Genomic DNA, 12,692 nt, shown 5'->3' on the forward strand with positions numbered 1-12,692 from the left:
TACATAAACTTTATATTGATTTTGTTATGGGTCTGATCATTCAAAAAATCAGAATAAATATCAGCATTAGTTTTTTACTAGTGTATTTGAAAACATATTAATTTGTTATAAGCTGAGCTATAAGAGAGTGGCATACTCTGAACATTTATTTTTCTTTGAACATTTGGTATAAGCTGTAAAAATTAGCTTTACAGTACAGAATTTATATAATAGTCTAGCAAGCACGACATCATGTTGTGAAAATTAAGGTGCATATTAAGGCACAAGTAATTATGAAATGAATATATTAAATAAATTTCATTCTAAATGGTGATGCCAGTGAAACCCATGAAACAAATACATCAAATTTGGAGTAACTACATCTGCTTTATGTGCAGCTTTAAACATGCTTAATGCTGTGGTTGTATCAGAAGAGGAAATGCTGGTACATTAAATGATGTTTTGCCCTGTTGTGAGACGCAGAAGAGGAACTGCAGGATTTGTGCCAGTCCTTACGGCTAATCCATTTTATTAGCCACAGTGGTATGTCTATTAAGCTACTGCTCTATTTTGCACCATTATGGAAATCAACCCCCCAAAACTTTCTCCCCCTGCTCCCTCCTCCCTCTTCAATTTCCTCATTATAATTTGGAAACTCTGCCTTGTGGGAAACCCTGTTGACCTCTTGCATGATGTAATTCTATAAGCCTGTCAGTTATAATTTTACTCTACTGTTAATGGCTCAGAGAATTAATCCAGATCCTTAAAGAGGGCCCCAACACTTCAAGGCAAGATAGTTTTCATCTAAAATGCAAGCTGGTTTTAAAAATCCAACAGATAAATAAATTCATTTTTAAAAACCTTGTATTAATTTTACTTCAATTTGAAACCATATTTACCCACTCATCATATAAATAGATCATAACATCATATTATCAAAATCATGTATAACCCTGTTGTTTTTCGATGGTCTATACATTAACAATGAGTGATTGCTAGTATTGAGGAGTTGTTAGGTTTGTATTCATGCTTTTCTATGTTTACAAAAATGGTATGTTTGGGTGGTTTCGGAAAAGAAGTTCCTGTGTTCATTTGTCTCACTCAATTGACTGTCTTTTGATGATGAGTGATCTTTTAATTAGCTGGCTTGACTTGAAATGGGAAGCTAGCCTTTGTGCTAGATATTGATTTTTGTATATTTAATGCGTAATGAATCTGTAATACAGTATTGGCAGTTTGTCAGCCATAAATAGCCATTGCTGATGACTGCTGTTTGGTCATTTGGCATTCATTGTGGGAGGACAGTAGATCCTGGTTTCTTCTGTTGAGCTCTTTATTGAAGACTGATTCCAGTGCCTACATGGGCATCTCAGGGACTGAAGAAACAGTTATGCGCAACTATAAGGATACTGAATGATGATAAAACTTCTTAATTAGTAAAAAATGCACTTTGCTTTTAAAGAAAGGTGATACAGTGTATTATATTAGGTGAATCTGAACAATTGAGGCATTCAGTTGAATGAATTGTTACCATAAAAAAAGATTTAGCTAAAATAAAATGAAAAAGCCTCTCCATCAGCATATATTTGTATGTTTAGCAACATGCAAATAAGCAAATCACAGCGAAATATCTAACATGATGCTCTTTCAGCTAGGTGTTCCCTGCCAAATACCAAATTAAACTTTAATTTCCAGCCTGCAGTGCTCACCTAAGAGACATATCCTCATGTTCATGCATAAAGCAACAACATCAGCCTTTTGAAATGTATTGTCATCATTTATGAAACCAATATGGAGCCGAATATATTGACATCATTAAAATAAAATTAATCCTTTTGACATTAGGATCAAACTTGGGTAATTAGGTATAATTGAGTAGTTTTATGAAAGTTGATTAATTGACCAGTATGGTATAGATAAGCAGTAGCCAATGAGCCTTTTGTTTTATTTTTTTCTTTATCTGCATTGTTTTTAAAAGCATATGTAAAATATGGTAGCATGATTCACAAAGTTAAATCTATTCATGCACATTTAAATTGGCAAAATGTTTAAAAAGTAATATTAATCCCTTTTTAGGTTTTCAATAAAGGAGGTATTCTCATCTAATCGTAATACTTTGTACTCCTATTTGGCATCTTATTTGCAGTTTGCAGGTTATTTGAGTGTTTGATATACTAAACACATTTAGAAACGCAAGTTTTAGAATCTGGTTGGTACTGTTAAGTGGTTTCCTGTAGTCTTCCAACTGAAGTTTTTTTGGCCATCTTTCAATCCTGTTACAGTATCCATTTACTTTTGATGCATGGCTTTGTGTCATAGCCAGGAGCACAAGTATGAGGAATGAGATGTTAAGTGGGTTAGCTATCTGGATCTGCTTTTTAACTCCATGATCTTTTAGAAAGCAACTAGTAAAAAGTTTACCATCTGTGTCAGGGCAGTAGATGATTGTGATAGATGAGTACATGTGTATGGGTATTTATAGCATATATTTGTCAAAGAAGACAATCATCCTCCCACTGATGTCTGGGCCCCCTGAAAACATATACTTTTAATAGCCAGTATTCATTCTGACATTTTTCTTTGTTAGTCAATGTCTTCAACCGCTTGAGGTGATAACATTTTAATTTTAATGAATAGGATGAAACCTCTGTGTTAACACCGACGGTGGCTTTTTTACGTTATTCATTTAGCTAGCAATGAAAGATTTTTTGGTTTAAATTATAGTGTTTGAACAGATTCTGTTCCGCTGTGCTTACATGAAAACGAAAAGGCACAATTCAAGAAAAAAAGCTATGCTCTACTATGTTTGCTACTATTAACTGCACTATGTCTACAGATCGGAATTCTGCAGACATTGAAAAAATGGAAATCAGGTAATATATTACATCTAATGTTCAGTTTTATACTTTACTTTTTAAAGTATGTTATTTGTACATTTATGTGTCAGCCATTACATTTATTACTGTATTAATAAAAAAAGTCCTTTCCTAAAAATGAAAGATCTCATAAATTGCATTACTTTTTAATGAAAACAAGGAGTGGCATGGGAGGTCTGTTGTACATTAATATCAACTCAAGTTTGGGCCTATTTAGCAGCTGTTGAATACTACATTTGGGCTTTCTGGCAAAGATACTTCCTTAGGGAGCATGACACATTTGAATGCCGCTGCTTAGTTATTCCCAGCCCAATCACATTAGTACAAGTCTCTGAGCCTAATCCCCTTTTTACTTCTGTGTTCATGCTGCTGAGTGAGAAGGCGCAGAATGAATGAATGAATTTTACCATTCTGGCACAAGTAACAGACTGTTGAGTAAGAATGGGGAATAATACCAACCTGTGGAAGACTTTCTTCAAGTCAGAACAGATGCCCTTCACTAAATAAGAAAAGAAATGATGGAAGAGGATAGATTTGTTGCAATGCTCTCAAATAAAGTGTCTCTCAAGCATTTAGATAAACCTTTTTTAGCATTTTTCAGCAGCTTTTAACTCTGCTTACTTTATGTATTCCAGGAATAATAATGATGATAATGATGACCGTTGTTTACCATTATCTGTATGAGCCTTTGGGCTCAGCTTCACATCTAGCAAAGTCTGGTGAAGTCCTATAAAAGAAGGGAAAAATAAATCAACTTCAGTATATAGGGGCTGTCTTTCTACAGTAATGTCAACAGGTTAAAGACCAGTTATTGTTTCTAGGTGCTTTCATGGCTTTCATGTTCTCATTTGGTGTCAGATTCGCTTCAGCATGCAATGACCTGTTTGCCATCAATGTTTTTACTAAGGAGGGTGCATGATCTGTGAGTTTTTGATATGTTGCATAATTGTACCTACAACATGTAAAGCACCTTTTTTTTCCATGCTCAACTGATTTACACCATGTGAAATCCGAGAGTCCCAGAGAAATTTGACATCTCCTTCTAAAGGTACTAAAGGTTAGCGTGTGAAAGGGGCAGCCCTTGATTTATCAGTATGTGGGAGAAATTCCCAGGCTCCCATGTGTTTGCTAAGAGGCAGCAAGAAAAGATTGACTCTGGATTGCGAGGGCTGTGTTTGGGCAGCTCCTCAAAGGGAAAGCCGTCCTGATGAATAAACGTTAAATTTGTGCTCAAATAAGCTTTCCCTCTGGCCTGTCTGCCTCTGGCTTCGTTAGCGTCTCAGCAAGTCTCAGATCAAATAAGAGCTCTCTGTATGGACTGCTGGCTGTGTCCATTTGCTCTCGAGCACTCGGACATCTTTTGTGAGTTCGAAAGAAAAAGTAGTCTGCCCGCTTGTGTCATTTCCCTTCTCAGGAAAGGTGGTGGTGGTGGTCGAGGGGGTGGGAGATAGGTGGAGGACAAAGGCAAGAAGAATGCTCTTATGGACGTTACTCTAAAGCCTTGACACTACTTTACTGAAATCCCTTGTAAAAACAAAAGTGATTAGAGAGCCTGGCTTGCTTTTGTGCTGCAAGAAACCACCTCCCAAGCTGTAGCTGCAGTACTTCTTTCAATAGCCTATACTCCCTATAACACTGGAGTGCTGTCTCGGGAGCATAACCCCTTTTTAATTGGATGCTGAAAACCTAAAGCTTTCTTTTTTTTTTCTTATACACAAGAGCAGTACGGTCACTATAAAACTCTGAGATAGATGTTACATTTTGGACCTTCATGAAACAAGGTGAGTTGAGGCATAAAAATGTCCTTCTTTGTTATGCTTCTAAGCTGAATTAATGCTTCTAATTTACATCTTTTGTCCTTAAGGAATTTTCAAGGGTTTTTAAAGAAGAACCTGACTGATTTGGTTGTTTTTTCTCACCCCGATTGTGAACTGCAGGGTTTTAAGGAAACATGGTGAGAAGTGTATGGATTTTAAATTTAAAATCTCTATATTTTAAAACTAATTAATTAAAAATATGCTGTCTTTGGTTTTCACTTAAAGGACTTCCACGTAGCATCTTGAGTTCTGGCAATAGGCAAGACATACGCACAGCATAGTATGTTTGAAAGATGTTAAAGGAATTTTGTGTTGCACTAGATTGTTTACTCTCAGAAAATCATTTGGAATATTATGTCAGTTTCAGATATCCTTTCAATTGCTTAGTATCTAACATTTAAACAGATTTCATTGGTATTGCTGCCATACTCTGGTATGGCCCTAAGTGATGGGGCTAGTGGGTCTGTGTTGTGACATTTGGACAACCCATACAGTGCCTTATGTTGTGACACCACAAATGTTTTGTTTCCCATATCTGCAAGGTAGTTGGTTTTAGCCATTTCACGATAGCTCTGACAGCATTCAACAGGTATAAAAGCATATATTTGAGCAATATATTTAACATTTTTGAAATACCTATTTACATTTGTCTTGGTACAGTATGTGCCTATTCGTGGTTAAAATTATGGGGACACTTGGACATTACAATGCAATTTTCACTTATTAATAACTCCCACACATCAGATAGCACCTTTTTTTTATATCCCCAATGTACAGTGGAACAATGGTGCATTTTTCTGAATGTTATTGATTTCTTGAATGGCAAGTGATGATACAGGGCCTCTGATCTTTATACACAGATTAATAGATTAGAAGGTGAAACCTTAGTAACCTGTTTATATGCCATGCAAGCACACTAGTCATTCCTATGGTGCTTCTTGTCCAGAGAAATAAAGCAGAAGAATCAGAATAATTTTTTATAAAAATGCTGAAAGTTGCAAACGTAACTACAAAACACTTTTTGTAACAATTAGTATCAGTACCAAGTAGTCAGTCTCTGAAACATATGCTTCTCACAAATAAAGAAATTTACAGAAACTTGTATTTGACTTACAGTAGCATAGAAAAAGCTTCTAATTTCTAATTTAATATAAATGTATGAAAAGTGTATAAATACATAATACTGTTGGAAACTACATAAACAGAGTTCTAACGTCACAAGTACAGTATATGCGTGTCCTGTAAATATGCAGAAGGTAGATCCTGCAAGTCTAATCCTGCTTTTTTAGTCATATGGTAGTTTTACATAGCCTCAGCAGGTTTCTGGATGTCACCTCGATTGCCGCTGGGAATTAATGGAGCAGAAACAAAACACTCAGTATCACAGCATCAGGGAGGATATTGGAGAATTGTTTGAAATCTAGTTCTGTTGAAGGCGACAAAATACATAAGACATCTGTTTTGACTGTGATGTCCATCATCAAGTAGTTCAAGGCTAATGGGTTGTTCACTCCTCCACCAGAAAGAGGCCATTAAGTTTTACCCAAATGTGTGACAAGTTGCATGGGAGGATTACTTCCACACAAGGGCAACAATTGTTGAGTAAGAATAAAAATGTTATCAATATGGGCATACAGTGTCTCAAAGATTGCCATTCAAGGTTGACCTCATGGTTCTGGTGTTTGTGACAACTTAAAAAAGACTTGTCAAATAGCAAATAACTTGTCAAACGTAATTGGGTGTAGCACAAATTGAGCTTTAAGGTATTTAAAAAGACCTCCCTTGCATTATGATTAGCACACGAAAGAATGTTGCATTGAAAAAGACAGCCATCCCTTCTGTAAAGCCCAAAACAGGATCTGTTCTGCCTTACGAGCATCCTCTGGTCTCGATGTCCTAGTTAAAACCAAGGGATGGGGAAATTCTAATATTTATATAATAGAACATCATCTATGTGGCACATTCTAGAGAATGGTTATTACAGATTTAGCAAAGGTAATTATTTTTAGAATTCTTTTAATAAGCAACAGCAGTAATTAATTTTTAGGTTTTCAGATGTTTTTTTCTAAAAGTCATGAACTTTCAAAATGCTAGCAGTAGACATTCTAAGTAAACAATGTCTATTCTTCTTAATTTAACACTTATCTTTTTTTTTAGAAAAAACGTACACTCATCCCTCCATTTACAAATGCCAGGTTTACAAATTTTCACTGCAACTTAGCATTTTCATACCTGTCTTTTGCGGTCATGAAGAGGTTTTCTCTACAGTAAAGGTGCAACCTTTATAGTTATAGAAGATTCCATCCTTATAGCACAACTTGTCACTGCAGGCTCTCAAAACACAGCATCTCAGTGCACCCCCATTCTTAGACATGTTATGGTGTATTTTATTTATCTTGTGCTAGGGTAAATGTGATAATTACTATAAATAACAGCATTCTTATTTTGGTTATTCGGCATTCTGTGGGGGTAGAAATGTGTAATATCTGATGATTTTTCCAGACCTTGGGAATGAGTCTGAAGGTATTCTATGTAAATGAATGGGAAATTCACATTTGGTTATGAATGTTCACTTTACACTTTTTAAGGAACAAATTGTGTTACTTGACCAAAGGCTGTGTATGAATTTTGGATATTTTTAATAGTTTTTGCTGAAACGTGGATTAATTGGTCATCCAGTACTGATTGTGATGCATTCGAGGGAACGTTGTTACATACCCACTTAATCACCTCATTAGTGAGAGAGCTGATTGGGAAGAAGTGATGAGCAGATTTAACTGTGCTCATCAGCCTGGTGAAAATCAAGACAGAATAACAGAAAGGAGACAGTATGCCCCACTTATCAAGAGAACAATGCCATCACTTGTTCATTCGAAAGTAAGTCACTGGTCTCTGTTTGGGAAAACCACAATAATTCAACTTCTTAATTCACAAAATCCTGTTGTACAGTAATTTCGGTACTGTGTTCTTTAGTTTCGCAGTTGAAACATATTTATATTGCAAATGGAAGATTAATATTATTAATACAAAGTCACTGCATGCTTCTTTGTATGCTTCATATATCTGGCACAGGTTGTGCCACAAGGTTTGGCAATAGCTACGTTGATTCTCTCGCAAAGAAAAATCTCACATTTGTTATGTTTCTTTACACTCTGTTTCACTGTTTTTCTGATTTATACTGTTGACAAATGAAATGTCATTCCTAGGGAGTAGTTTTAAAGCAGTCCAACTAAACATAACTGTAAACCAACCACAAAATCCTTTAAAGATACCACATGTTTTACAACAGGGGCAAAGGCGTTTTCATGAGCTGTGAGCGAGTTTTGGTATCTGTCTAGTATTTGGGTTTTAAATGGATCATTGGCTACATCTTGAAGATTTTCTTGAATATTTCCTTAACAGAAATGAAGTGTTTTTGTATCTTGTACATATGATGACCAGTTTGAGGACAGAGCATGCAGCATCTCTATTTATCATTTGTCTCTAGTTCTGCAGTAACAGCTAGCAAAACATTGATTCAGAGCAGTACTGTAAGTGACTGAAGGAAAAAAATCCTGAATTTCGTTACCCCATTTAAATTGAGAGTGTTAGCTACACAAGGTATCCACCCATCTCTTATTTGGAAAGGAACAAGTAACAGGTTTATTCCATGTTGAAAAGAGAAGAGAGAAAACACAATGTTTCTGTTGTGAAGAATTCTTACGGTGTGAGCATATCTGATATATCTCTAATTTGTGATTGCAATCCTTTCTATATCATAACACTGATGTCTGGAATTTACTGTGCCAGTATCCAACTGCTGTAAAACTAAAATACAAAGCAATTTTCCAGTATGATTTACTGGGAGAAATGAAAGAAGATGCTCTCAAATCTGTCTCTCTTGGGACACATCGCAGACAAGCAGAAGTTGATCATTGTGGGATAAATCCAGAATGGAATCAATAATTGAAAAGTCTGTAAACTGCAACTGTTTATTTCTGAAAGCAGCCCTCTAAAGGTAATAAATTCCTCCCAGATACCTTTGCTCAAATATGATCAATTAGCTACTATTAACTACCAACTGGATTAGATAGGCTAAAGGGCTTTCTGTCACTTGTAGCTTTTCTTATGTTTTTATGATGTTTTTTTTAACCAGCATTTCTATATCTTCTTGGAGACAAGGATCAAACTGACCTAGTAATTACTATTATTGGGGAAGTGTCGCCTCTAAAAAACTGCCCATGCTCAACCAGCAACTTAACTGAAGCCTCCTGTCTCCAATATGCATAGTCTTATTCAAACTCTCTTTTCAGTTTTAAGTCTCCTTTGGCTTATATTCGAGAAATCCGATTAAACACTGTATTTCTGTGACAAATGTCACTGCCATGCTCAACAACGATAACTGCAACTTGTTTCCAGTCATTAAAGTCACCGCCATAAATGCACCTTCACAAATCTCCAAATAGTCGCCTAACAAAGCAATAAGCCATCATTGTTTTGTTATGTATGAAGAGGGTTTTCCATGAACAGTTTCTGATATTTGTAAATTTTTGTATTATTTTATAGAGGCCAATCACAGTTGTGGTTTTGAACATTTATTTTAACAATTTCAGTTGTTTTATTCCAACATGTCACATCAGTGCTGAACAGGTCATTGTGAGCTGCAGTTACATTCCTCACAAGAAGTAACTTCACCCTCATCCGAAACTTTCACAATGGTTGAATCTGGATTGTCTGATCCTGATTTGGCTACTGCTTTTCCATCATGTGGATTTGTTGCGCTCACTTAAACTGACTATCCAAATTTTTTCAATTCTTGCTGTTTTGGGTAAACCGTCAAATATAAGTGAGTGTGACACAATTGTGAGGAATAATGTGCTGTTTTGTACAATAGACCAATTCAATGAGAAGCTCCAACTGTTGCCCCTCCATTGGGCTCATGAAAGTCTTCCAAAACATCTTCCCTGTGGGCTGACATGTCAGTATTCCAGCAGCACAACATATGTCCTGATGCTACTTGTGTAACAACCGCTTTCTTGTGAGATAAACATGACATTTATGCCATGAATGCCTCCCTCACCAAATGTGAGCCCCATTAAACATTTGTGGGATGAGCTGGAATGACATGTGAAATCAAGAGGTCAAAGACATGATTCATGAAGGTAATGGCATTTATATGTATTTGAACAAGTAATAGGTTTATTCCATGCTGAAAAGAGAAGAAAGAAAACACAACATTTCGGTTGTGGAGCCTTCTTCGGGCGACACTCTTTTCAGCATGGAATAAACCTATTACTTGTTCCTTTGCTGACGCAGCTCCCCACCTGAACAACTTTGTACATATGTATTTGTCTAGGATATCTAGGATTGTGTAGCTTATATCAATATTGATACTGTATATACATTGTATAGCACATATACAGTCTTTACAAGAGAAATGCGACAGAATCCCACAAGATATTATCTGCAACCTGGAGCAAAGCATCTATCACAAAAGTACAGCTTTTATTACTTCCAACACTGGCCACACATTACTCTCCTTTTTGCTGATCAACTCTGTTAGTGACAAACGTTAAAGCTCATAATGAAAGTAACTCATGTCATGTCTGCTAGTCAGTACGTTTTCTTTATGATCTGTGAATATGTTGCAATATTAAGTGGCTTCTTTCGATGGTGAGTAAATCAATGTAGTAGTAATTGATTCAAGTTTGCAGCTATTAAAATAGGAAGATGAGTTAGCAATGTCAAACCTGAACTCAAGATTTATAGTATTCAAGGGCAAGCAAACATCTGGCACATGGTAATTATTTTCAGAAGTCCATGAGCCTACATCACACATCAAATGGCAACACTGTGCTTAGAAAAGCTACCTATAAAAGATACTTCTGTGTTTATGTTGATGCACCATTTTCATCAGATAATTTGTGGAATCGACAAAACAGGTGAACAGAATACTAAGTTAAGGGTTTAAATCAAATGATGTGATGTTAAAACTATGCAATGCAATAGTAAAACCTCATTTGCATGAGTGAGAGGAAGTACAGTTAAAACTGAGAATTTAAACAAAGGGTTGTGAGCGACTGGAGAATACTACTGTCTTGCTGTAACGTCCTGTAACATGGCTTCTTTCAGGAAATGTTTAGATAATATTCTTGGATCAATTAACTCCCAAAAACCAAATGAGTTAGATAGGCAAAATATTGTCTTTTCATTTACTCACGCATAACCAAAAGAACACAAGTTTTAAGTATGTGAATTTGTATCTTAACCTTTCGAATATCTTTAGATGAAATTGAATCTTACATTATCATCACAGAAATATTGAACTAGTTTGCTTCATTATTTACTTTTTCTGTGCATTACAAATGATGATTTTGTTCAAAAGGTCCTGTAATAAATGGTTTTTAAATCAACTTCAGCCTTTCAAAAAATTATATGCCTCATGGATTAATGTTCACCACCAGAGTCTACATGAGGCTACATCAGACAGAAAAATAAACTACAGATGGACACACTGAGCTTGGAAATAAAAGATACTTTGATGCTTATGTTGATACATCATTTTCATCAGATCGTTTGAGGAATCAACAAAACCTTATGTATCAACAAAAATTAGGTCAACAAAATATTAAATTAAGGCTTTAAATCAAATGATGATTTCCTCATTAGGAAGTTGGTACAACACATTACAAAGTTGGTACAACTTTGGAACACAGTACAGTAAATTTGTACTGCAGATTCAGTTGTTTATATTATATGCATGGTATATGAATATTAAGGTTTTGATACATTTGAAAGGCTTCATAAAACAAATGAAATTTCAGATATTCTTGGCATATCTATGGCATACAAGGAAAAACTGTACTTCTTTGCTTATTTCACTTCTTAATTATTCAGAATATTGTTTTCTGGCCACTGTGATACTGAGAGTGTAACACCAGATAAGTTTTGTAGCATGACTTACCTTTCAACAAAATACACAGTAGAAGATACATTGTTTGGAGGAGTATCTACAAAACAGGAAAGTAAGTCTCAATTTTTTGTAAAATGTAAAGAAGTTAACTTTATTGTATATATTTAATTTTTACAGTAACATTTTTAAATGTATCCTGGTAGACTGACATACTTCTAGCTGAGCTTCCCATTTGAGTTGCATGCAAAGTACAGTTTTGGTATTCTAAAAAACATTAAAAAATGTCCAAGACACTTTGCAATTTGTATCATCATGTGTGACAAAACCAAATCCTCAGATAGGAAGTGGTTACTGCAAATGCAATCCAGTTTACAGCCCACTCTGACATGCATTGTTGCTATTTTTGCCTCTAATATTCCTTTCTGTTCTTGATATAAAAAAAAATCCAAACTAAATAGACTGTACAAACCTTAGGACATGAAGCCAGAAGCCTTTTTTCTTCAGTGTGTCCCTACAGCAGGATATGCTCAATCAAATCCTATTACATTCACTTCATGTGTTAAGTCTTGAATTTCCCATGGGTTTGTCAAGCATTTATCAGCTGAGAGACATCAATCCCCACTTGGGATATTTAAGCTGGTTTCAGTTTCCATGGTTTTACACAAAACGTATAGAACCCTTAACCTTAAACATCCACCCATTCCATTTCCATTCAGTTATTTTTTTCTTTGCTTAGGCAAAACACTCTAGGTTAAGTAGACCTAATTTCTCTTCATTTTCTATGTTTGTGGAGTTTATTATACTGCTATAATAATGCTTTAAAATCAGAAATATTTAATTTATAGCAGGAAGCCTTTGCTTTTGAAGTTGTTTGATCTTTTATATCTCTGTTTCATGGAACGGGAGCAACTTTAGCTTTCTTACCTATGACATTTATACTGAATGCTTTTAAACCTGAGTGTCCTGAGGGAATCTCTGTGAGCTGGTTGTTTATGGGGGAAAAAAAGTAAAAAATGGGTTGAATGTTTCTATATCATTAATTATAAAGAGTTAAACTGTACATTTTTCAATCCCTGTCTGATAAGACTGCTGTTCAGTATTTGTAACTACAGTACAATGCAGAAATAT

General features: G+C 35.3%; 1 protein-coding gene across 7 annotated transcripts in view; it reads left to right on the forward strand.

Moving 5' to 3' along the window:
- disp1 (dispatched homolog 1 (Drosophila)) overlaps window positions 1-12,692 on the forward strand; it is a 120,300-nt gene that overhangs the window by 58,722 nt on the left and 48,886 nt on the right. For 2 of the 7 annotated variants that reach the window (XM_006625987.3, XM_015350952.2), the window contains exon 1: window positions 4,308-4,636. The exons of the other annotated variants lie outside the window; for them this stretch is intronic. In XM_006625987.3, coding sequence (XP_006626050.3) covers window positions 4,627-4,636 — 10 coding nt within the window. In that variant the 5' untranslated portion in view covers window positions 4,308-4,626. Of the gene's footprint in view, window positions 1-4,307; window positions 4,637-12,692 lie in introns of those variants that run through there. 7 annotated transcript variants of the gene reach the window in all.

The sequence above is a fragment of the Lepisosteus oculatus genome, chromosome 2, assembly GCF_040954835.1.
Source record: "Lepisosteus oculatus isolate fLepOcu1 chromosome 2, fLepOcu1.hap2, whole genome shotgun sequence".
Lineage (NCBI taxonomy): Eukaryota > Metazoa > Chordata > Actinopteri > Semionotiformes > Lepisosteidae > Lepisosteus > Lepisosteus oculatus.